Source organism: Prinia subflava, chromosome 4, assembly GCF_021018805.1.
Source record: "Prinia subflava isolate CZ2003 ecotype Zambia chromosome 4, Cam_Psub_1.2, whole genome shotgun sequence".
Lineage (NCBI taxonomy): Eukaryota > Metazoa > Chordata > Aves > Passeriformes > Cisticolidae > Prinia > Prinia subflava.
In genome coordinates, this window is record NC_086250.1 from 10,971,725 (window position 1) to 10,996,661 (window position 24,937).

Below are 24,937 nucleotides of genomic sequence, written 5' to 3' on the forward strand. Positions count from 1 at the left end.
AACCATGAGATGTGTTCAGAGTTTCAGGCATTTAATTGTATTCAAAGCTAAATAAATCCTGTCTAGTGTGACTCTTTCTTTTTAATAAAGTGACCTATTGCCACGTGGTAGAGATTCTACTTTAGTTCAGAGGCTTCAGAAGTAGAACCTGAAGAGCTGCTCTTTCACTGCTAAACCATTGCAGGCACTGGAGTAACTTCACCTGGTAACTAAGTCAATATTCCTGATCTGGTGCTGAAGGACTAACAGCTCAAGCTTGTGCCTTTTAATTGGATGTTTTAATATCCAGAAGCAGTGCATATCCCATAGTGCAGTGGAGTAATGTTAAAGAGTTCCTATGGATTAAACCATATCATATTGGTAATTTTTTTTAGTTATTTCTTGTCTGTGGGTCCATTGAGCAGATACACAAGAGATTGTTCCAGAATTAGGAGCTTACACTGGAAGAATACAGTGTAATGGCTCCCAGACCACTGTATATAAATAGATGTCCTTTACTTTAGATCCATGTTTCTACTTGAATTTTCTGGTAGAAATTCAGTAGGGATGTAGATGGGGCTATAAACATAACTTTAAAATAGCAGTAAGGTCTAATTGTTTCAGATTATGAGTTTTGTCATAATTCAGAAGGAATCTGTATATCAGTAACATGACAGTGCTTTACTTGTGTCTTCCAGTTCTTTTTTCTGCTACTTTGTCAGAACAAAAAAAATATAAAAAAAAAAAAATTAAAAAAAAAAGTTGGAAATTAACAAAACAAACAAGAAAAAATGGCTAAAATGTTGAGGTTGTCTTTCACCACCAAAAATGATCTCTAGGATCAGTATCACTTTGAGGACCTGATCCAATTTTTAACATCTGTACTTTATTTCCCATAGCTTCTCCAGTGCGATAGAATGGAAATAAATAATTTGCTTCTGCTCTTGGCTTGAGGCCTATAAATTGTATTTGTGTTTCAAATCTATCCTGAGGTTTGGTAGTGGTGAGGTGAGGGATGAGTCACCCCTCTCAGAAACACAGGTGGTCATGCATTCGGTTTGTGCTTTGTGTAGGCCTCAGCTCCTCTCTTTGATGTAGCCTCTTTCCCACATTCTGCTATTCATGTTTGCTTTCTTTTACTGATGTTTTCTCACGACCTTGAGTTTAAGGAATTTCATCAGTACATCTCTCCAATTATCCAAAGTGTGAGAGGTACTGTCACATGTCCTCTTGCTCACTTGCATCTTCATTCTGTTAAGAGTTTGTCATGTATGAAAGTCAGAGTTGCTAGGAAGGTTGCGGGGTATTTACCCTTTTTGGTTTGTTTTACTAAATCTGTGTGAAAATAAGAAAAGCTGGCTTGATTCCTTCTATTTATACGTAGAAATAACTCTTGTTCATTGAATGACCCCTACCCTATAGATCCAGTCATCCATGCCATGGGAAAAAAAATTGTTGTGTCTATTCATTTTCACTGGATGTCATCCAGAAAGCAGAAATATTACTGCTTATGTTCATCTTGTGTTGACGCACTGCAATAAAGGAGTCTTCATATGCCAGAGTTAATCTGCTAACAGAAGATTTACTGCTCTTTGCAGTGCCATGCCAAACGTAACCTCCAGCACTTTTTCCTGAGTTTTAACCTTAACTCTTTAGTCCTGGCAAATCCTCCTGCCCTTAAACTGTGCCCAAGTTAAAAATTTTAAATGACCTGAAACAGTTTTCCTTCCCTGAAAGGTAAAATTATTTAACGTGTTGGTCCACAAGGACACACACACATACAAATGGAAATGGCAGTGTGGTCATTTGCAGAATTCTTCAGGCAGAAGTTTCAGCCAGAATTCCTCAAGCAGAAGTTTCAGCCTCTATGTCTATAAAATAGTGCTTCCCAGAGGAGCAGATGAAAATGAGAACTATATTGCTTAAACAGTTAAGTTCAGGTCCAGCAAGGTGAGCAAGAACTGCCTGAAAATCAGGAGCTGCAGACTCAGCTCCATTTTCAGAAAGCCATTTCAGAAAATGTGTCAATCCATTTGTTAGCTGTGCTTCCTGGCAGTTTCATACAAATCCATTTCTATACTGGTACCTCTTTCTACACGATGTTATTACATGGCAAAGAGACATAAACATTTAAAATCTATCTGGAGGACCACGTGTGAATGTGAGATGGACTCAGAGATCTGTCCTATGCTGTTAATGCATGTGTGCCCCAAATCTGTGTTTCAGTTTGTTCTGAAGTGCCAGGAGTTTATTTCACAACTGGTGGAGAGGCCTGTGCCAGTGAAAAAAAAAAAAAAAAAAAAATCACATTTTGTTTTTTAAAGCAATGGAGTCCCCCTGAATGGCCAGTCTAAGTTCACCTTGAGGGCAAAGCACAAGCTACTTTAAAATAAAAATCTTTTCTTACTAGTCAATAGAAAAATAAAACCCGTTCTGCTCTGTGTAAATAATTTTTGATCAATGTACTGTTCTAAGGCAATTCCCAATTAGCATATCCTATAGCTGATTGTCAGACCCTGTCCACAGGGTACAATTGTGACACAGGCTGTGAATATTCAGCAATAGGAGTCTGTAAATCTGAGTAAGTAAATGACAAAGCCTCTTTAGGAAAAGAGGTGAGCTGAGTAGAATAATGGCAATCTTAGGGGCAGTGGGGTATTTTAATTTAATCAAATCCAGAGCAACTGAAAAAGATACTATTAAAAGGACTTATTCTCTGAAGTAAATACTTTTCAGAAAAATGTACAGTTTAAACTGACGTGCTAAATTGGCATCCTTACATCCACTCCATTCTGTGGATCAAAGCAAAGTTAATCATTTCCCTTGCCTTTTATCTCTTTTATGGATGTGTTTGTGAGTATGTGTGCATATGCATGTGTACGGTGTGTGCATGTGCATACACGAGTAACACAAAACAATGGCAGCGAGGGAGGGGTTCTTGCTTTTTCTGTGATGAAGTTGGAGATTTTATTTTTTTTAATCTAGTGGTACCTAATAGTCACTGCCCACTGTAGTAAAAGCTCAGAAGTATTGCAACTTTCTCTTGCCTGTGTTTGCCCAGCCACCCTTCTACATACTACAAGCACTGGGAAATTTCAATGACACAGCTTGGAATGGGTTCAGTGACCTCAATTATGCCCTCCCACCCACTCCAAACTCCTTTCAATTTGCAAAAAGCTTTAAGTGGACAAAACCCAGATGCCTTTTGCTTGTAGTTCAGTAAGAACAGATTGGGCATGTAGATTCTTGTCAAAGTGATATATGTAGTTCATTTTCCATTAACTCTTTCTTAACTAAGGGTTTTAAATTCTCGGTTCTGAGTCTAGCACTCTGCTTTGCTTTCTACTGTTTCTAAAGTTCATTATGCCTACCAGATCATTTAAAAGTGAACCTTCAAATACCTCAGCTAGACATGGACTGCTACAAAAGAGAATGTTTGATTCTGCTTTTAAAGGCACTCACTTTTTTTTCTTTTAAAACTTGTTTCATATATAATGACCCATCCTATTGTCTAAGAGAGTTGAAAAACACTAACTAAATACGCTAAGTAAAATCTCCCTTTTGGGAGGAAAAAGAAATCATGACTTGTGGAAATGATTTACCAGTCAAAACCAGTCCCTGGACCCCAATGACCTTGAGCTTGCTTCAGTTGGCTTGCTTAAAACTTATATTGCTTTTAATATGTTGTGATATTGCCCCAAAGAGGCAGTGCCCTTCCCCTCCCCCAGAGCATTTGATTACACTCCCTTTCTCCCTCTCTCTCCCTCTCTCTCTCTCTTTCATTCTGCAGAAACATGTGCTGTCAATAACGGAGGCTGTGATCGGACTTGCAAGGATACCGCGACAGGGGTACGGTGCAGTTGCCCAGTTGGATTTACCCTGCAGCCTGATGGGAAAACGTGCAAAGGTCAGCCTCTGTTTGCTTTGCAATGCATCATTTGCCTTCAGTGGGTCCAGTACAAGATGTAAATATTCAGTTATTTAATCAATACTTTTTAAGTCGAGGCGATGCTGGTATAGTGATTGCAATTAAGTTCATTCGCTTTCTCCTTCCCTAATTTTTATATATTTACCTGGTTCGATTGTTTTCCTTTTTTATTTATTAGAGGGTTTTATTACTACAAAGAAATGAGATGCAGAGGTCACACTGTTTCAAGCTGAGCAGAGATTTAGAGGAACAACTCGGGGCTGCAAAAACCCTTTCATTTCAAAGGACATTCTGCTACCTTTGTAAAACCTCAGTCATCTAACAGTGTCTGCATTTGTCTGTTCAGAAAGAGAGGTACAATTGTCAACCAGTGCTTTGTTACCTGTGGAGAATCAGCTACTTGTTACTAAGCCAGGTATTGCTCAGAAAAAAGCCCAGACACTTGCTCATTTCTGCACCTTCAAAAGATAAATATCCAGCTACAAAGGAAAACCAAAATAACATTCACAAATGCAGGAGTCTAACCCACACAGCTGATGCTCAGGTTTTACTGCTCCAAAGGCAGCATGGGAACCTTGCTGTTCTGTCTTTCATGTGTGTGTTAAGCTCAGGTCAGGGGAAAAGAGATCAGAAAAGAGCATCTGATAGCACTTCCAGCATGTGCTCTCAGTTAAGGGGACAGGGACAGCTCCCCAGTGTCCCTACACAGTCACACTTTAATGGCACATGAGGAGATTTGGGGACATATTGGTGTAGGACCAGGCCATCCGCCAACCACTTTCCCATTTTCCCACTTTCCTGTATATTCCTTTGGAGCTTCTTTGCAGAAAAGCTTGGAGATGGAGATCCAGGAGGACATGGCATATATTCTTGTCACAGAGAATATTTTTCATCACTCAATGACTTAGCTTAAGTTGACTTAACTTGCTAAGAAATTATTGTGACTTTTTTTTCCATCAAATTAACCAGAAATGTCAGAATATCTTCAATCCAGGGCTTGATGTTACTTAAAATAGTAAAACCCACAAAAATAAACAGAAAATGTGTGGTTTCCTCTTGCTACAGGCTGAAAAATCCCAGTGCTTGGGCATGATCCTGTTAGTATTTATAGAAATAACAGTCCATTTGCCTGTTTATTTGAAAATAAAACATTTAAGCTGCCATTGCACACAATGTTAATAGTTAAGGGTGAGCACACATCAAAACTCTGCCATCTTAGTTCAAGCCACGTAAAAATAAATCTTCATTCTTACCAGCAGACTAGCTAAGCCATAGCAGAACAGTAACAGTGATTTCACCAAGTGCTTAAAAAGGAGGCATTTTAATAATGTAACATACACCTAGGCTAGATCATAATGTTTATTATTGAAACTGTGTCATGAAAAAAAGAGTCATTCTAAATTTAGACATTTGGCCAGAGAACTAACATGAAACGATATTTATATAATAATCAAGACTATAATTATTCCTACAGACAAAATGAAATATTCTACTGATCCTCAAACCAAATATCTTAGCTCTAAGCTCTTTTACGTTTTGTTTTTCTCCTTTTTTATGAGTAGAAAATATAAGGAAAGAATCTGTATTTTTATGATGCTGCTGATTCTTTCTTACTTTTTTAAAATAAGCAGCAACTGGAAATTAACACAGATGGTTTAATAAAGCAACAAGCGATTTCTTTTTAACTTTTATTGACATTCTAGGAAATATCTTTATCGTAAAATGTACCTTTTGAATTGAATTTAATTTAACCAATAAAATTTATCTTATGTATTGCACTATGAGATTTCTGGGCTAGATCCTGCTCTCCTGAAGCTGAAGTGATTTTCCATTTGAACCTGTGCAAAAAGGATTCTGCACTTAAACTGACCAGGGAAGTTTCTTGCACAGCTTTTGCAGGCAGCCCTTTGTCAGAGGGGATGCTCTGTAGGATTTGCATCTCCTGAGGGCAGAGGTGGGGTGACATTGATGTCCTCTTGGCTCTGCTTGCTGATAGGTAAAGCCAAGAAAAGACCAGGCAGGAGAAAGTCATTGTGCACAGATTCCTTCCTCTGCATTCTCTAGAAAAGAAGAGAGTGATCAGCACAAGTTTTCTCCTTGGATTTTTTTTTTCCTCTTTACTCTCCTTGATTTGACTGGCCCCCAGTTCCCTGATTCCTCCAGCTGTAATTTTACATCTCTGTGGTAAGAGCATCTTCAGGGATCATGGAGCTGCCACATCCTGTCTTTACTGGGCACGGTTTTTAAGTCCATCGAATGTCACAGCATGTCCAAGTGAGGTTTCTCACAGAACATCATTTTAAGGGAAGTTATGTTTCTAAATGTAGAAGAAAGATATGCCATTGTCTGTTAAGGGAAAGTAGAGATGTAGGGCATATAAGAAAAGCTGAGAGGAACTGGAAGGAGAATTAATATATTAACTGAAAAATGCAATTGTGGGTTGAGCAAAATGATTAATATGTTTAGGTTTAATTTAGCAAATAATGTTGACCAAAAATAATGTTTTTATTGGAAAGTCTGTGATTTTTTTAGTGCATTTTGGCATCTTCCTCTCTAAACCATTTTACATGTTGTAGTGCAGCTACTACATGAAATTATGTAGATGATTAGATTCAAGAGGCTTAAACAAGATTCAAAGAAACATCTGAACTTTTGGGTATTGCAAAGTGGACGTAGGGTAATTTATTAATATGTAACTTTAGCTCACTTGTAGGTGATTTCCTCAATAATGGGCTTTTGCTATACTAGTAATTTATGGAAATCTGCTGACACATTTCTTTCTTATTTTTTACAAGGGAATGAGTTAGTTTGTTTTAAAAAAAATCATGAAATAAAAATACTCTTTTTCTAAATCAAAATATCTAGACAGTTCTGCTGAACAGTTAGGACTCCAGTCAATTTTAGGCATTTTGTAGACGTGTAATGGGTCCAAAATGGCTACAGGTTTTGTTTAGTAGTTGGGAATTACATTAATTGTTCAGTATAGAAAAAATGCAAGTATACATACAAAAGGAAAGACAAGTTCTTAAAACAGAGTGTATGCAAACATGCTTGATTGCCAAAAGGTGGCAAAGAAACCCTTTTAAATGTAATTGTTCTATGCTTTGTTTGCAATATCACAGTTCCTATTCCGTAGTTCTGTCATAGAAGTTTGCATGAATTTAAATCACAGAGTAGAAAACTGAGTCTTGACTCAAAATCTGATATTTCTCCTGGCCCTTCCCAGTGTATCAGAGAATGGAAGGTGTAGGAGAGCAACCTCCAAGTAATACAAGGAACCTGCCTTCAGTGGTTTTGCAAGAGGTTGAGCTCTTACGTAGTGAAAAATGAGAATTCATTTTACCTCAAGGAATCGAGCTCCTTCTTTAATGCAGAGTACAGTCTGGTTTATATCAAATGTCAGTAAAACTGGGGGGAAATTAATTGTGGAGATAGTTTTAACATGGAATACGTAGAGGTATTGGCAGAGCACATAGGAAGAGTACTGTCCACTGTTGTGGAGGATTGCTTTGCCTCCTGGAAACTGGAAAAACCTTTTTAATCTCTGATTTAAAATCTCTGATTTCTCCTTTACATTACTTACCTGGTCTTCAAGTGAAATAAGAGCAAAGGTGTTGTCTGTGGTCTAGTTAGAATGATCTTCAGATGTATTAATGGTGCTTGGATAAAAGTTCATTAACCTTTTCCTGTCTTTTAAAAGTCAGCCTTGAACTCAAGTCTTCCCTCAGTTGGGTTGGCACACAATGGAGAAATCTGCTTTATTCCCTTCAGCTTTCCTGTCAACTTGGCTCTTAATAAGCCAGACCATGGAGGCTTTTGACAGCTAGGAGAAGAGACATTCCAGGCAGAAAGAGTTCCATATTCTTCCCCTAATTAACGCTATTTAATTTCCATGCCATTGTAACTGGATGATGCCAGCTTGATGCTCAGTTCATTTGATGTTGTCGATTATTGTGCTACACATGAGGAAATGGTATAGGTCACTTCCTTGAATGCCTACCAAGTTATCCCCCAGAAATCACCCAATTCAGACAGAAAGGGAGACTGAAGATCAAAAGATGTAGAGGCCTGGGATGCTTATTGCTCATTACCTCCTACCCACTTTTTAATATCCTCTGTGTTGTGCATTTCAGGGGTTCTGGGGTGCTCAGCTCCCTTGTTTGTTGGTTTCTGTGCCTCCTTCCTGCTGAGTGACATTTTCACGGATCCAGCTCCACTCTACCCTCAGCGAGAAGATTCATCAGTTCAGCATTTTAATTGTACTAAATACAGCTTGGGTAATTTGATAATGCAGGAGGTTCATTTGCAAAAGTCTTGTAGGGTTCAAGAGGAGTGAAGTCAGACTAGATTAGACTTAGCACAGATTTCTGAAGATTGTTTAAATCCATCTGCCAAACTGGATCAAACAATCAAGAGCTCACTTTCCCAAGGGCAAGCAAGACAAGCTGAGCCAGGGAGAATTCTTCTCTCAGGACTTAAAAGTAGAGAAGGACTGAGAATGATGGCAAAAGATGATGTCTGAGAGAGACAGGGACTTTCCTTAGTGGCTTCTCTAAGAAATGAATCAGAGCAGGAGGAAGGGCCAAACTTCTAGCATGGTGTAAAATGCGTGACCATGTGTATGATGTATATGCTCCATAACAAAGAAATTGTGTCCCCAGGCACTCTTGTGCCTGAATAAAGCAACTTCCCAGCACTCTGCACCTAGACATAGAGGAACTGTGCAGGCTGCAGCCCTTGCTGAGTTCCTAGAGTCAATGGCACAGCAAATGAAATTTTTAAGCAGGAGAAACTGGATTTTTAAGGCTCATTGAGCAAAAGCAACGTCTCAACTCTGACTTTTCTACAAACATCCATAAAGTGCTACTTAACTTTGCAATGTCCCACGGGTGTTTTGTAATAGCAAGCTGTGGATTAATTTGTTCAGTTGACTTCCTCTTTTGCATCATTTCACCCGCATTTCATCATTTGATTTGCATCTTGTGACAATCCACGCTCAAGGGGAAGGAACCTGACAACAGGATTTGGGGATAGTCAGCCGGCCTGGAATGTTTGTGGTATGTGGTATTACACGTTCATAATGTGCCACCAGCTGCCACTAAATGCAACAGGCTCAATTCCTGTGCAGGAGTAGGTGTGTGCCAAGCCCAGGTGATCTCACAGAGGTGTGTGTAGGAGACAAAGTTCCCTTCCCATCCCCAGCTGGCGGCGGTGCGTTTCCTTCGCTGTGCGACGCTCCGCCAGCCCTTCCCAGCGCTCCGGCGTATTTAACCAGAGCGGGGTTTCGCTGGGGTTATGTGCCTGCACAGCAAACATTTCTCCTTCCTGCTGTCTCATTGTCATGGTGACCCAGCAGTGGGGTGGGCTCTCCGCTTCCTCCAAGCAGGCCCCCATCCTTCAGCATTCAGACGTAGCAAAGAAATGTGGCACTCACGCGCTTAAATACTTGACGGTGCTGCAGTGGGAGTATCACAAATGCCTGAGTGCTGAATGATCTGTCCAGTAACCCAGGTCTGAAACCTCCTTTATCATTAAGCAATCTAGGGAAAAAAAAAAAAAAAAAAGCAAAAAAAAAAGAAGCAGAAGTGTAGAGACTAATGAAAAATTTCAAAGAACTGCATCAAAGTTCATTTGAAATAAAGGGGAAATTTTGCATTGGCTGTGCTAGCTTGATATAGTAATTACATTTTTTTTAATCTTGCTTAATTGCAGTCTGTTACAGCAGGAAAATGCATATTAAATCAGTTTTGAGTACACAAAAAAAATGAAACTCTGAAAGTGAATGAAATTTGAAAATGGAATTGTTTCTGTGAGAAAAGAGTTTTTTAGAGAATGAGTTCCAATGAAACAAAGTATGTCATGTTTTGTTAAATATGAACTGAAAGGTTTCATTAAATTAAATGCTTTAAATGAATGCTTGACATTAGTTTGGTATAAGATTATGACTCATATGCTGAAGGCTTTCCTCTCTTTTCATTCAGAACACACTAACAGTAAGTGAAAAGCTCACAGTGAACAGTTTAGCTGGCCAATTTGGCTTCATTTCCTGGCTACAGAGTATCTGTGAACAGTTATGATTTCCTCCATACTTCCATTAATCGAAATTACTTAAAATTTGTTTTAGGTTTTTTTTCCCTAAATTGGATTAAATTGACTAAAGCACTTGGAATTGCATCTTGTCAGTCTCAATCAATTCATATGTAAATTGAGTAAAAAAGAAATACACCAGACAGAGCACAGGTTATTTTTACTGTTTATTATTAGTAAGATATAGGTCTTAATTTCATACATTCACTCTTAGCTTGCCTGAATTATGATAATACCTTTATTTCACTGTGATTAGGTAAATTTCAGAGTGGTAATTTTTTTTTTATTTGTTGCCTAAATGCAATGTTTTTGCTGTCAGAGTATCTTTGATAAACTTAGGTTTTGTTTGGTTAAATACCTAATCAGTTTGGCTTTTTTTACATGTTAGTAAAAAATAGACAGTGAAATATACCCCAGTGCAAGAAAACCTCTAAAAAGTATGTGTCAGTCAAGTTTACACTAGGGCAGATAAAATTTTCATGGCTCGTATGACCACACTTCTCACCACAATAGGGGTCCCAATGCCTTTAGAGTCATGAGTGTAGCTTTGGAACAGCCTTCTGAACTAAGATGGATCTGACCTAAGAGAAAAATACAAGACAGGCCCAAATGATTTCCTGGGAATGAACTTTTTTTTCCCTTAGCTGTAAAGTGATCCCAATGAAAGTAGTCACCCAAATACAAAGTTTTCCTTGGTTGAATTCATTCACATACATCAGCATTTTAAATCAAAAGGAATCTAAGTTATTTCCTGAAGAGTTTAAACTTTAATATTTAGAGGTAAATCTGTTCACAGCTGTCTGACTACTCCTGCTTTGAATCCACAGCTCCTTTCTGTGCCCCTCCCATGAGCAGTGTGTGCAATATCTGTGATGCACCTCACAGTGAAAGGAGGATCAGTGGCCTTAGAGCAGGTGCTGGGGCTTACAAAGAGAGCTTTTCCCAGCTCACCTTTCTCTGGAAACATGAATTTTTTTTCAACACATGTGAAGAGGTCAGTTCAGCTCCTTCCACACATGGACACATAGGGTTTTTGAGGAACATAAACATTATGAGCCATTAGCCATAACAAGCCATTACCATTTTCCAGTGCTTTCTCAAAATAAAATAGTAATAAGAAAACAAATGGAAAAAACATACATGCAAATGTTGTGAAATAATAACTCAAATGAAAGAGGTTGCTGACAGTCATCACCTCCTCTGCAGCCAGAGTGCTGTAGTACCAGCAAATGGCAGCAGAAATGTCAGCTTCAAAATAACAAGCAGCAGTGGGTTTTTGAAGAGGACATTTGGCAAAGCCAGAAAGGGCAGAGACCTCCTTGTCTTATTGCCTTTTCTTCTGATTACATTTTCCTGGATCATTGCACCATGGTCATCTACTTACATGTCTTATCTTAGAGAGAATTTAGGTAGTTAATAGAGTGATTGTACTTGTACAGTTGATTCTGGTTCATAATGTCAGTGCTTCATGCCAGAGTAATGTGGTGTATAGCACATTAAATTTTGTCACATTCTGCTGAAATAGTGCCTTGGATTCATAGTTTAGTTTGTAAAGGAGCATATGGGAAATGGCCCCTTAGTCATTATGTCACCTTAGTCAAAGGTGACAGTGACAAGGAGTGAGGGCAGCTCTTCCTTTAAGCTGATGAGTAGCATCTCTTTGCTTGCTGCACATAAATGAAGGTGTCTGGGCTGGATCCCCTCTTATATCCCAGAGTTACAGCATGCATGTTGCTTAGAGTCTGTCAAAAGTACCAAAAAGAAAGACAGGATTACTCTCAGCATACTTTAACTTACTCTGCTGGGAAAAAAATGCCAAATTTTGCAAGTGGAATGAGATTGGGATACACTGAGTGCTTAGACTCTCTATGAAGAAGCTGACCTGAGCACATAAACCACAATAACCTTATCCTTTAACCATATTCTTGGGAATGGCAAGTAGTGTAAATTCTTTAAGGTAATATCCCTGAACTGGGTTAGCCTTTCCACTTTACCCCAGAGTCTAACAAGGAATACAGTGCCTCTCCTTGAGTTCAATAATAGAAAGTAAATATAAGAAAAAGTGTTAATATAGTGGTGCAAAGAGAAGGCCTGTGTTTTGCAATCAGATGTGGAAGTCAGTGCAGATCAAATTCTCAGTCTCTTTCTGGCTTTCTTTTGTGTTCCTCCCTCTGAAAAACATCCTAAAAACATCCTACTCCAGAGGAATCAGAGTGCCTTGATTTTTTTCAGTGGCAGGCAAAACCCAAATGATTCTATCAAATGATTTTGTCAAAGCCAGTTCACAAACTGTCCGAAGTCAGGGGGTAGAGTTTTAGAAGTTAGCTATTAAAGTATGTGTTGTCTTTTAGCAACCCTTGAGTGTTTGCTGAAGTAGTTCATTTTGAGCCATTATTCCCCCCAGATGATTTTCTCCCTTCTTCTCATCAACTTAAGCCCAGAATAAACTTCCAAGAATAATCAAATCAAGATCTAGTTTTCATAATTCATTATAAGCAACTCTACTTCTATAGATTCCTTACACAACTCTGCTTTCAGGCTACAGCAACTTACCCTCCCAGTGTTTGCCACTAGAAATAAGTGTATATTCAAAAATAAGCACCATTTGAGTTTGCTTCTCTGTACCTGCAAGCAAAGAGCTATCAGAAAATAGATCAGGGGTAATCACAAGCCACTACAGCCACAAATCAAAACAGAAAATATCTCTGCCCTCTCCATGGTGATTATAAGGCAAACACAAATCTTGTGGCTGAGGTCTGTCTTTTATCCTAAAAACACGGCAAAAATAAATACAAAACCTCTTATGTCTTTGCATGGACAGAGGGCCATCCTTGCCTTGCATGAGAAGTTGGCACCTAAATTATTTCATGAACATGAGACTGATGTCAAGAATGATAGTAGTGATGTGGATTCTGCAGTAATTAGATTAGTACTTTTAGGAGGAACAAAAATATTCATTTAAAATAATAATTTTCCGTATATGTGAGGTGCACAGATTAAATGTGCAATTAAATGTTTCATTAAGGAAGCTGATCTTCCTTAGAATTACCTTCTGACAAACCAGTTCTGACCATTATCCAGTATTTCTGCACAGTTAAAGGGGTTTGAGGCCACATGTCATTTTCAGGAAGAAAGCAGCAAGTCTTGGTAAAGGTAGATTTGTGTGAATCCCAGACTGCTCAACTGATTTACAGAAACCAGCAGACTTTTTTGAAAAATGTTGCAGCAGCTGGATCACCCTGTTTCTTCCCCTTCCCAATACACCTCTTTTTCTGACAAAACCATATGATGCAAAAAATAGAGGCATTTGTGACAAACAAGTAACCAAAGGCAGCCAGTGGGTGATTTCATCTGTGAAACAATAGATGTGTCTGCCCACCAAAGGAAAAGTAACAAAAACAATATTAAATGGGAGGAAAATTGGAAATTTTATCATGAAAACAGTGGTCCTGTTCAGGGCTTGAGTACTAGCAAGATTTTTAGAACACACACTTTGGGGAAGCCCTGAGAAGACTCCCATAGTTGGACCCACTAAATGCCTCTTCAGGGAAGTTTTTGGCACATGAATCAACCACATGCATGCAGCAGAGATAACAGGTAGGCTTGTAGTTGGTGAAAGAAAACACAAAGGGAACTTACTTGCTACAAATGCAAATGAAAGACTAAAGCCAAAATGGAATATTAAAATACAGATGTAGTTTTGGGATTTTTTTGTTTGTTTGATAGGACTCTAAGCAAGATGCGAGTCCATCTGTGTCCAAAATAAACCATCATAAAGATGAGGACTGAGAGAGGGAAAACTGAGTAACCAATGGGAGAACAATAATCAAGTTCAACTTATCAGAAGAGATGTTTGTTTTAGAAGAGGTGGATGAGACTCTCAAATTGGATGAGAGCATGAGTTCCCAGGTAGCTACAAAAGCATTTTCAAAAGGCTACCTAAATGTGGATTAAAGAAGCAAACATTTAGGCCTTTTTGCTGAGGCTGTGGTCATTTTTTGCTGTTCCACTGATGTTATTCAGGTCTCAAGACAAAGAACATACAAGATCAATCCAATGTGAGGAAAACAGAGCAGCATCCAGCAGGCAGCTGTAGCAGCTCAGTAGAAAGCTCTGTGTCGTGTCCAGTGAGAGAACCACAACCATCTGGCCAGCACTGCTGCCCTGGAAACAGCTGCTTCAGGAATTGCTAAGACTGGGAAGTGACTCAAAACTAGGTTTCTGGTTTTTTCCCCCACTTTTTTAGAGCAAACAGGGAGCTGACTGTTGTTGGTGTGTGATAAGAGAGGTGATAGAGTATCTGACTGAAGAGAAAGCTCAGAAGAGTTCAGGGTAAAACCATAAATAGTGGATGAGATGTTGGAGAGGGAAAAAGCTGCTGGTTATCAGCTGAAACTGAGTTAGTGAGTTGGACTTGAGGGAGGAAAAGATGGAAAATTCTTGGTGGTAGGTGGTGACAGTGGTCAGAAGCCTAATGTGGGGATCAGAAAAATGAGCAATTGGACACTCACTGAGGAGCATGTATGTGGCTGATTTTGAGGCATAATTGATTCAGGCTTTCCAAGAGACAGTTGAAGTTTCAGACCTCAGTGATGAAAACTCAAATGATAAACCCATGATTTTTTATTTAAGAAAAAAATGAAAGGAAATACAAATTTTAGATATCAACTAAGTTGAAATTTGTCAGAAAGAAGAAAATGGAATGGGGAAAAAAAAAAAAAAGAGAGAGTGGAGAGCAGAATCCTTCTAATCGCTGCTGCAAATTTATCTAATCCACAATATGTGTGAAACTTTCACTGCCTCTTCCCTATTTTTAAGGGAATTTTCTTTTAGGTTTTCAGTTGGGCCTTGGGTTTAGGGTTTTTTGGCTTAAAGAGATACAATTCATTTGTCTGCTGTAGACTTGTTCATGACAGACAAATATAATATAACAAATTATCTTCCATTAAAAATTGCAGACTTGGGTCAGCTGCCATGTAACTCATTCTGTTTCATTCCCTCCCAAGGGTTCCATCTATCCCCACAAAATAAATTCATGTGTACTAAGTTAGGATTTTTTTCATGACTAGGCAATATCCTTGTTCCCTAGAAACTTGCAGTTGTTATTTGTCTTCGTGAACCTCCCCTTTGAAAATGCCAAATCCTTTAAATTAATGCTTCAGAGGGTCATATTTTGCATTTCAGTTGTTGAAAAGACCTTGCATTTATTCAACAATATGAAGCCCCCTGAGGATCAACAACCACGGTATATTATGGAAAAGTGTTCTGTGCTTTCTGTTACTTGGGAGTTGACTACTCACATAATCGTAACTCCCAACATTCAAAACTTACATTATTTTTTTTTATTCTTTTATCATGGCCTTTTTCATCATAAAATACAGCTGCTTTTTTACTGACTATAGCCTGCTCTCAGTGGTTGATCTGTCTTCCCTGGTACAGAGTAGATCCCTGGCTGGTTGAAGAGAAGTCCTCAAAAACTTATGGAGGGTTAATTTTGGTCAGCATCCAAATTTCTTTGATTCATTAAGAGTTATTTAAATTATCGTGGGCTAATTGCATTCAAGTGCCCCTTTCAGAAGGAGTAGATTTATCCCAGGAAAGCTAGCACAGTTTCACTGGGATTTTAGAGAGAACATCAGCACCTTTAACTGCCCTTAATACCAATTTTATTTAATTATACAAACACTTTCTAGAAGCAAACTGAGATTCCTGGAAATGAGCACAGAGCTTTCCTGAGCAGTTAATAATTCCAAGGGGGTAAATGAAAACAACCATGAGTAAATGTGAATTGAGTTCATACACTAAATCTAGGTATTCTTGTATCTTGGTCCAGTGGTGCAGTTAGCTCACTTGACCCTTTGCTCTTCATTCAGACTATACGGAAAAATTAAGCACAATAAGAGCCCAGCCTTGGTTTTTTGTGACACCTAGCACAGAGAAAATGCCCAGGGATGTCAGCCCCACAGTTCTGTCTGATTTACTCCTTATGAAACATTTAATTAACTCTTTTATTCTCATTATTAACCTGCAGCAACTCATTTAGTTCTTCTGCCTCGGCTCCTGCTGCATAAACATTACACATGGAGATGTTCTGGTGGTAGTGGCTGTGTGAATGATTACATTGCTCATGGAATTATGCTTGTGGTAGTGGCTGTGTGAATAATTAAGGTAGGTAAGCAGTCAGCCCAATGTATTTGCACAGTTCTGTGCCACTGTTTTACCCACAGCCTCCAGATCTGCCTGCACACGGCCACAGGTACAGCCGAGTTTCCCAGAATTTGATGTCCTGTACTTTCCACATGCTCTGTAAAAAAACAGGAAAGACATTCTTTAGTGTCCCCAAGTACACACGGGAGATTGAAGAGCATACTTATTTCTCCCTCTCTGGTGTTTTATAAAAAGTATTTTGATTGACAAAAGCATTTTGATTGATGAAATGTTACAGGAGGAGGAAAACTAGTTTTATTTCCTGGGATTCCTGTGAGATTTATCTTTGCTTCTGGCAGGGGGGTGGATGGTGAGGAGGGGTAGGTTTGGCATTTAGCTCAGCCTAGACAGTAAAAAGACTATCAGTCTGTATCTTTATGTCTCCAGTCCCCTTCACATTCTGGTGTCACAGCCTCAGACAGCGTGCACTGTTTGGGTTCATAGCACTGCACTAACATGTTTTTAAGGTTAGAAAAGAATTCAGTGTTCAGCAAAAATTTTAAATGAAAATCCTTTCTTTTCACATTAGATTTAGTAAATCCCTTCCCTTTTACAAATTAGAAATCTGGGCCTAACCTAGTATGACAGCATTTCTGTGTTTTTCACCTGCAAAGGTTTTTGTGTTTTATAAATCTAATTAACTGTAATAAGAAAATAATAGGACATAATGTTTGTTTTACAAGGTGATTGATCTCTTGGCAGTCTGGCAGACTCTTTTATTGATTGGTTGGTGGATAATGTCAGAGTGGATATGTCCTGGAGGAGAATAGCTGACACCTAAATCCATATGTGACAGATTACCATCTGTGTTGGAAGACAGGTTTCTTCGTGAAATTGCGAAGATAACAGGTGAAAATTGAGAAAGTGACATGAGGGAAATGTGTTGAAACCTGCCTCAACCTTTCCATGCTCTAAGAGCATTTACACAAAGCTCTCTATTTTGTGGGCAGCCTGTTTTCAGGATGAGGGAGATTAAATTTTAATTACATTCATTCCTGTCTGCCCAGTCTAGATTTAATCCTGTTAATTAGGAAAATGCCTTGTCCCACAACCTAGCTATAAAGCTAATTAAACAGAGAATCTTCATTTGCTACTTAGTGGAACTTCAGTTCAGTAATGACTATCATACTTTACAGTTAATTAGCACTGTGGGAGGGAAAATGAGGATGTTGTTGAAGCACAGAACTCAAATTAGAGGTGCTATAATATATGCTTTATTTCATTTTGTAGCTATCTGATGCAGGCAAGTTGCACACTATCCTACCTGCCTCAGTTTCACATTTGTTAAAGAAGAATCAATTAAACGTATCTCTCCTGCAGAAGTGTTGTGTAGGTTTAGTGTAATGAAGATAATAAGCTGCTGGCCTTTGAAATCCTAAAGTAGAAGGTGCTGCTTAAATAGAATTATTCCTCCCTGAAAGATGCAAGAGGCAATGAACTGTGCAGTTTGAGGTGGAGTGGTGGAACAGCAACTGTACCCTGTAAAGTAAAAATGGCCTTAACAATCCTGCAGACATTCCCAAAATCTTCCAAAGCACTACCAGCATGGAACCTGCTGCTGGAGCAAACCATTCTGAAGGCCAGACCAGAAATTTAAAACAATTGTAATTTGACTTCAAATTTCTGACAGCAAATTGCTTGGATTCATAACACCTTGTTCCATAATAGTGCATTTTGAAGTATTGGTCCTGAAAAAACCAAGTGATAGTTACCAATCCCCAATTTTACAATTGAAGTAAAGCAGGGAAGTGTTACACCTTGCCCAAATATTGGATAAATCCATTGTAAAACTGGAACTAGGACTTACAACTCCCTGGAAACTAACCACACAACAGCTGGCTCGATGCTTCTGGATGGAACCAGCAGAGCTTGTGTTCTACTTTGATTTAGATTTTCTCATAGTGGCACTGATCCAGTGAATCTGGGGATATGAAATTATCTTTCTACCTCACTAAGATATCCCTGGCATACATTATTTAAGATGCTATGCAATACCACATTTAGACTATTGCAAGTATAGCCTGATAGCTTCTGCTTATGTTAATCCTGAGTTTGCAAGTTTTTTTGAGAAGATACAAATATCAAAATTATTTCAGTCTGAGCTTTGGTGGCTCTGTGATATTTGTAACATAGAACAGCGAGCTGTGCAAGGTGTTTTGTGCAAGCCTGTGCTGATTGGCACCCCAGGGTAACCTCCTAAGTTCAGGTGTGGATGAGTTAGTTTTCTGTTCCTCTATTTCCCCACCTCCAGCACTGGGTTAAAAAGTTTTGTGGCTGCTTTATGAAGTGCTTTGTGTTCTGTGCACATCAGGGAACTCCTATCTGTGTCTGCAAAGCAACACTAATTTTTGAGGACAGTGGTGATTTGTAAAACCATGAGAAAGAGCAAGGGAAGAAAAGCAAGGGAAAATTAGGAAATCAGGGAATAAACAGAACTAGCAAACCAGCCCACCTTGCAGAAAATATATTTTATGGATGTCCACAGTATACTGGTAAAAGCATTGCTAATTCCAACACGCTGGCTTTCATTATTAAAAACAAGAAGGTTATGAAGTTTCAGTAATTATTTTACGTTGATCTGGGAGTATATTATTTTCCTGCAGCTAGGTAGCATTTTAAATCTGCAAAGGATTAGACAGACACAATCAGTTCAAATATTTGTCCAGCCATTGAAAGGAGGATCTTCACTTCCGCCTGTGATGAGGCTTTGGGAATCTCCATCTCCATCATTGTTCAACAGCTAAGTGAAGATTGCATGTTGATTACCCTTTGAGTTGCCTTTAAGCAGCTTATGTGAAATGTTAAGTTCTAAGTTACCTAAAATCCCTACTTTTTAATTTGTTCCCTGGCTTGTATGCAGTGAGGCAAATCTCTGTGGGTTTATATGTGCACATACATGCACCCTGCTCAGAACTAGCTCCTTCAAAACATGAATTGCACTGAGCAGAGCTTTAAAAGGTGCACGTGGAACAGGAGCAGGCATTCCCATTAATCTTCACAAGATCATGAAGAGAAAAATAACAGTCTGCCTGCTTAGCTGAGTCAAATTGTAGCTATGTAACTGAGCACAAAGCATCTCAGTTTCTATACTTTTATTTGAAGCTGAAAAGTTTTACTTAAAGCTGATTCCACTGCCTCCCTCACATTTTGAGATCCTCAGAAAAATTGGATAATCTATTATACTATATTACATTACATTTACAAACCCAGGGTTTGTGTCTGGGTTCACATGGATGCGCAGCTTTTGTGATGGTGTTGCTGAGCTCCATCTCCAGACAAATATTTGTGATTGAGGTTTTTTCCTTCAAATATTACAACTTTAAAGAAGGTGTTAGCTTCCTTGTTGGAAGTCTTGTCTTTGCTTTTGTTTGTATGTAATTGTTTGGGAACAGAATGAACCATTTTCAGAGCTAACAGGAGGCTTGAGTGCTGAGTTGCTTGTTACACCATACCTTCAGTTAACAGTTCTGACTATCATTTTCAATGCTTCTGTGGTTTCTGACTGGCCTGTATTTTCACATCTGCATGTGTCCCATTTTGGTATTTTGTAACAAATCATCAGTTTGTATGAGCAAGGTATCATTTAACAATATTGACTTACTACATTGGGAGAAATCCCTTGGGATTTTGTTCCCAATGAACTGAAAGCCCATCAGATCTCCCAGTCTGAAATTACTCTTGCAGTACCATCAGGGCACTTTATGTACAGCCCCCATGGAAGAAATACAATCCTTTACATCCTTTTGCATTTCTCAGGATAAAGGGGAGCAGAGCCTGTGGGAAGTTGGAGCTATTTTTCTGCAACCTGCATCTTAAGGAGCCACTTGAGAACTATGTTCGAAGAATTAGGTTTATGACTGCTCCACAGACCATCCCAATAATAGTAGGGGAATATTTGATAAATAATGTCAAAGCTGGTAGAGACAGCACAATGGGTTTCCACTGTGTATTTTTGCCCAACATGAGGGGCAGACATGCTTACCCTCTGTGAAGTTCAAAGAGGCACTTGACAAAGTTGGGTACCAGCGAGTTTAAAGATAAATGGGGCCTCACCTTCTCACGCAGTGGAATAATTTATTTTCACATGGCTCATAACACAAATTATTTATAGCCAAGGAAGAAAAATAGTGGGGATACAGACTTTTTGTAATTTCTCTGAACCAGTTAGACATGATACATACAGTTGGATACTGCTCTCTTCCAAGTGAAATGCAGCAATGTGCTGCTCTCCACAGAGTGAAATAATTTTTACATGCCTTGTCAGTCTCGCTATGGCCATGGAAAGAAATACAGTGAAAGCAGAGACATTGGCACTGTTTATGTTATTTAGAATGTTTTTGCAGCTAACAGTTTTGACCTCTATTCTGTTTTGATGGTCCCTGTTTCAGAAGGTCATGTCATGTTTTCCAGTTAGAAGAAATGGATAAATACTTTCTTTTCCTGTGGACTCTCCCAGGTTTTACCCAGATCCTGGTTCAGAATTATTCCAAAGAATTGCTGGTGTAAAGCTAATATGCTGCATTGTCAGTGGAATTAGTTATTAACAGCCTAAAATCTACACTCTGATGCCAGCAGGGTTTCATTTTTGCCCCTTATGTCATGAGAGACACAGAAAAGAGGCTGGAATTTGGAATTTAACATTTGAAATCCAGGGGCCATCATTTAAAACATCAATCGTTACTCCAGAATGGTGTTTGACAGGCTGCAAGTAATTTCTACTTCAAGCAGTCTCAGGCAGCAGAGTAGCCCAAAGGTCATGTTGTTCTTATCACGGGTAAAAGATACTTTCTGCATGATGGATGGCTGTTCTGTGTGTTTACGATGCATAAAGTATTAGTAATTTTAATTCACAATTCCATTTGTCCCACAGTTTTGTCAGGGCAAGCTAAACTGTAGTTAGTACACCTGTGTTCTGCAAAAGGATGGGACCTTTCATGTAATCCATCCCAACATCACACCACAGTCCCAGTTGCACGTTAGGGAGCTGGGAGGAATCACTTACACAAAAGGAAATGCCAGGCTACAGGAATTGGGCCAAAAATTCTTGTCTTTTCACTGCCAGGCTTGACTTGTGCTGATGATCACAGCTGAAATCAGAAGGGTTGCTGCCTCTGGTCTCGTGGTGTTACAGAGAGTGACCCTCAGTGTGTTCTTCACCACATCTGTCAGGTTGGGAGCTCAAGGTTATCTGTTGTTGAACAGCCAAATGCCGGAACTGGAGCACCACAGACAACAAACAGACTCCTGATTTTGGGGCACTCTGAGAACTTTGTCACCCGAGACTCAAAGGTTTGAGCTGGCTTTGCACAAAGCACTCAGGGTGTTCCACAGCTGCTGCCCACAATTTACCCTCATTCATTTAATTGGATTGAATGCAAAAGCCACTGCTCTGCAGAAGCAGACACAAAAGTAGTAAGCAGCAGTATTAATTCAGAGGGTCTGAAAACAAATTTCCCATCCCCTTACCATAAATGCAACTCATAAGAAAACCTTTATAACAATATGCAAAAAACCTTTATAACAATATGCCTTGCTTATTTGAGCCCTGGACATATTTCTGTCAGTGTGTGTGCAACTTTAGAAAAAAAAGAACTTTAGTGCTTTTTAGAAATGATGGCTGAATTTGCCTCTCAGCTGTTTAAATTTTAGATTTACCACCTCACTCATCTTGCTGCTGTTTATACTTTACATGCAGAATTGTGATAAGTGCCATGCCACTTTCCCATGTTGGAATCATGTGATTCCAAAAATTAATGAATGACTTTCACTAAGAATCCTCCTAAATTCAAATAATTTTTAAAGCATGCCTTAATTCACCATCATCTTGCTGGTTTTGATATATTTCTATCCTCATATATTAGACCTTTTTGGCATCTAGATTTACATTTTGCAAGATTTGTTCTTTAAATGGCCAGCTGTTACCTCAAAGTTTCAAAGATCTTATAGCAGGAAGCTTTTCAAAAGGAAACATCACTCTCCATTTAGTTCCCTGAAAGATCTTGTTTTCAATTCCAGAAGTGGACAGCCAAGGTTCAATGTCACATTACTTCTTCACTGCATGTGTTCATAAAAAGAGCTATTTTTTGGCACTGTTCTTCTCCTGAATAATAAAAGTACCTTTTTTTTTTCCTTTTTCAAATCAACATGGATCCATGGTTTTATAACTGGGGGAGGATGGAAAGATGCCTTGTATCTCAAATGAGGTTTTGTGACCTGCTATAAACTTACTTCACAACCTTTTATGAATTGGAAAAGGGATTGGTTCTTCAACACTTTTGAGAGAAGTTAAAACAAGCAGGAAGTGGAATCATCAGTATGAAATTCAGAACAGAGGTCTTACCAAGTTCATCAGTCCACTTTGTAATCACTATTTGAATCAAGAGCCATTGATCCTGTCCTTCATACATACATACATACATACATACTTATATATATATATGGTTTTCAAATAAAGGCAATAGGTGCTCTGTCTTCAGAGTAACTGAAGAAGCAACATTTCACAGGCACTCACAGTTAATTCTTTTTCTGCCACACCAAGTGAAAGAAGTATGAGCCATGAAAATGGGGGACACTTGTGTCACTGTGTCACTGAATAATGCACAAAATAGCATGTAATGCTCATTCTGAAAAAATGTATCCTTGCATCTGTTTGTGTAAGGATGATAGAAGTATTTCTTCAGAATTCAAGTATCTTTTACTTCATGTTTGTTATTACTTCAATTTTTCATGTGTTCTTATGTTTTGATAGTTCCTATACAAGGTCAAATGATTCATGTCCTTCACAGGTTGAAGTCTGCTGTCAGGCAGAGCACTCCATCCACAGAGAAGCTTCTCTGAATGTTCCCTAACTCCAAAGTACCTCAGCATGGGTCACCTGTTGGTTCCAGTTCTGGGAGAAACTCCTCTATCTCCTGCACAGCTCAGCCCATAGCTCTCCTTGTGAGCCTTGTGAGATGGGTCTGGGAAGGGACACATCTGACCAGCCTGGTTCCTGACAGGGACAGCAGCCTCCTTGGGGATCTGAGTATATTCCTGCATTCCTGCCCTGAATGACTGAATTGCTGCCACAGACTAAATTTTTTGCTGTCATGAGCAGCTGTTTATTTGCTGTTTATTCTTTGCAGATATTGATGAGTGTTTGGTAAACAACGGTGGCTGTGACCATTTCTGCCGAAACACAGTCGGGAGCTTTGAGTGCAGCTGCCAGAAAGGCTATAAACTGCTCACAGATGAAAGGACCTGCCAAGGTAATACCTCATTAACCTTACTCTTCATATAATGAGAATGTTTCTTCCAGTGGGTTTTTGTTGTTGTTGTTTTTATACTTAAGTCATTTGTACTGCGGGTTTTAATTGTGCTGTCGTAGGAAGTAAGGTTAGAAAACACCTGTGAGATTTCTGTTTTCTGAGGTGGGATTAGAAGATTATTGGAAATTTCTTGTTTCAATGTTTTTAGTAGTAGGAATGCCAGTGTCCTGTTGCAGTGTAAAACTCCAAGTGGCGTAGTGGAATAGCCTCAGGCAAAGAGTCTTATGTTCAAATCCTCTCATTTGCTATGATCTGAATGGGACAGAGGCTTATCTTATTTAGACCAGAGTCGTTTAGAGTAACTGACTGTAATACAGCATTTGCAAGATTTGAACTGAAAAAAAGGATTTAATTTGTGAGCTCACCTTTGCCTGAGAGAAACTGTTTATGAAGGAATAATGGTGGCATTTTGTGGGAAGTCAAATGAAGCGTGTTTTATTTTGTTAGCTGTGCGTGTCATGATTTGCTACCTAAGTCATCTGATGTTATGTGTTCTGTGACTGACCATGGACTTTTGGAGAAGTGTCATTTAAACTCTGTAGATTTACTTTTTAAAAAACTCATAGAAAAGGCTAGAAAAATGAGCATGCACCAATAGAGAGAGAAAGGGAAGGATGATGTATTCAATTAAAATTTTGTGCAGAAAATTAAGCCATAAAAAAAATTAAGCCATTTTATTAATACATGATTATTTGCATGGGTTTTGAATAAATAAAAGTTACAGAGTCCAAAACAGCATTAGTATTTTAGATCTTTTTGATTTATCCACAAAAGAGTATTCAGGATCTGAAGGTATATGTGTCATTCAGAATTTTTCCATTGCTTCTCATTGGTACTTCCATCCATCATTTGAGAAGCCACCTCCACCCTGACTGTGTGATTTGGGCACAAAGGAGTTAGTGAAAGGTTGGTTTCAAGCTGGGCAGGATGGAAAGAGCTGAGATTAGCCCAACTTATGCCACGTGATTCAGCAGAAATAACACTGTAGGATCATGTCAGACATGGGGAAATTGCCAGGTTTTGATTTATCTACTAAAAACAGGGACAGAATATTAAAAAGAAATGTTCCCCTCATGATGTATTTAGAGATAGTTGGGAAGACCTTGTTCATGAGTTTCATGTGTGAGGGCATGCTCTCACTGTGGTATCAGTCAGAGGTTTCACCATTGAACTAATTGTTACTACACCAGGGAAAAACTCAAGAAAAGTTAGGCTGGTGCAGAATTTATTTGTTCATTAGGCAGAGGATTAATAGTAGGCTGTAAAATCTCCCTGTAAATAATCAGGTTTCTGTGATGATACTGAGAATATAGAAGCAGCTCTGTAAATGCTGTTCAAGTGAGTTTTGTTTCTTCATGTGCCAGAGCTCCAGAATGAGAGAGTCACCAGTAACAATACACACCATGCAAGGACTGAAGCAGGAGCTGAT

At 38.8% G+C, this 24,937-nt stretch overlaps 1 protein-coding gene across 2 annotated transcripts in view; it reads left to right on the forward strand.

The window, feature by feature from the left end:
- The window catches only part of SCUBE1 (signal peptide, CUB domain and EGF like domain containing 1), a 189,301-nt gene that overhangs the window by 118,276 nt on the left and 46,088 nt on the right, over positions 1-24,937 (forward strand). For both annotated transcript variants that reach the window (XM_063395410.1, XM_063395409.1), the window contains 2 exons: positions 3,770-3,886; positions 23,326-23,448. In XM_063395410.1, coding sequence (XP_063251480.1) covers positions 3,770-3,886; positions 23,326-23,448 — 240 coding nt within the window. The remainder of the gene's footprint in view (positions 1-3,769; positions 3,887-23,325; positions 23,449-24,937) is intronic.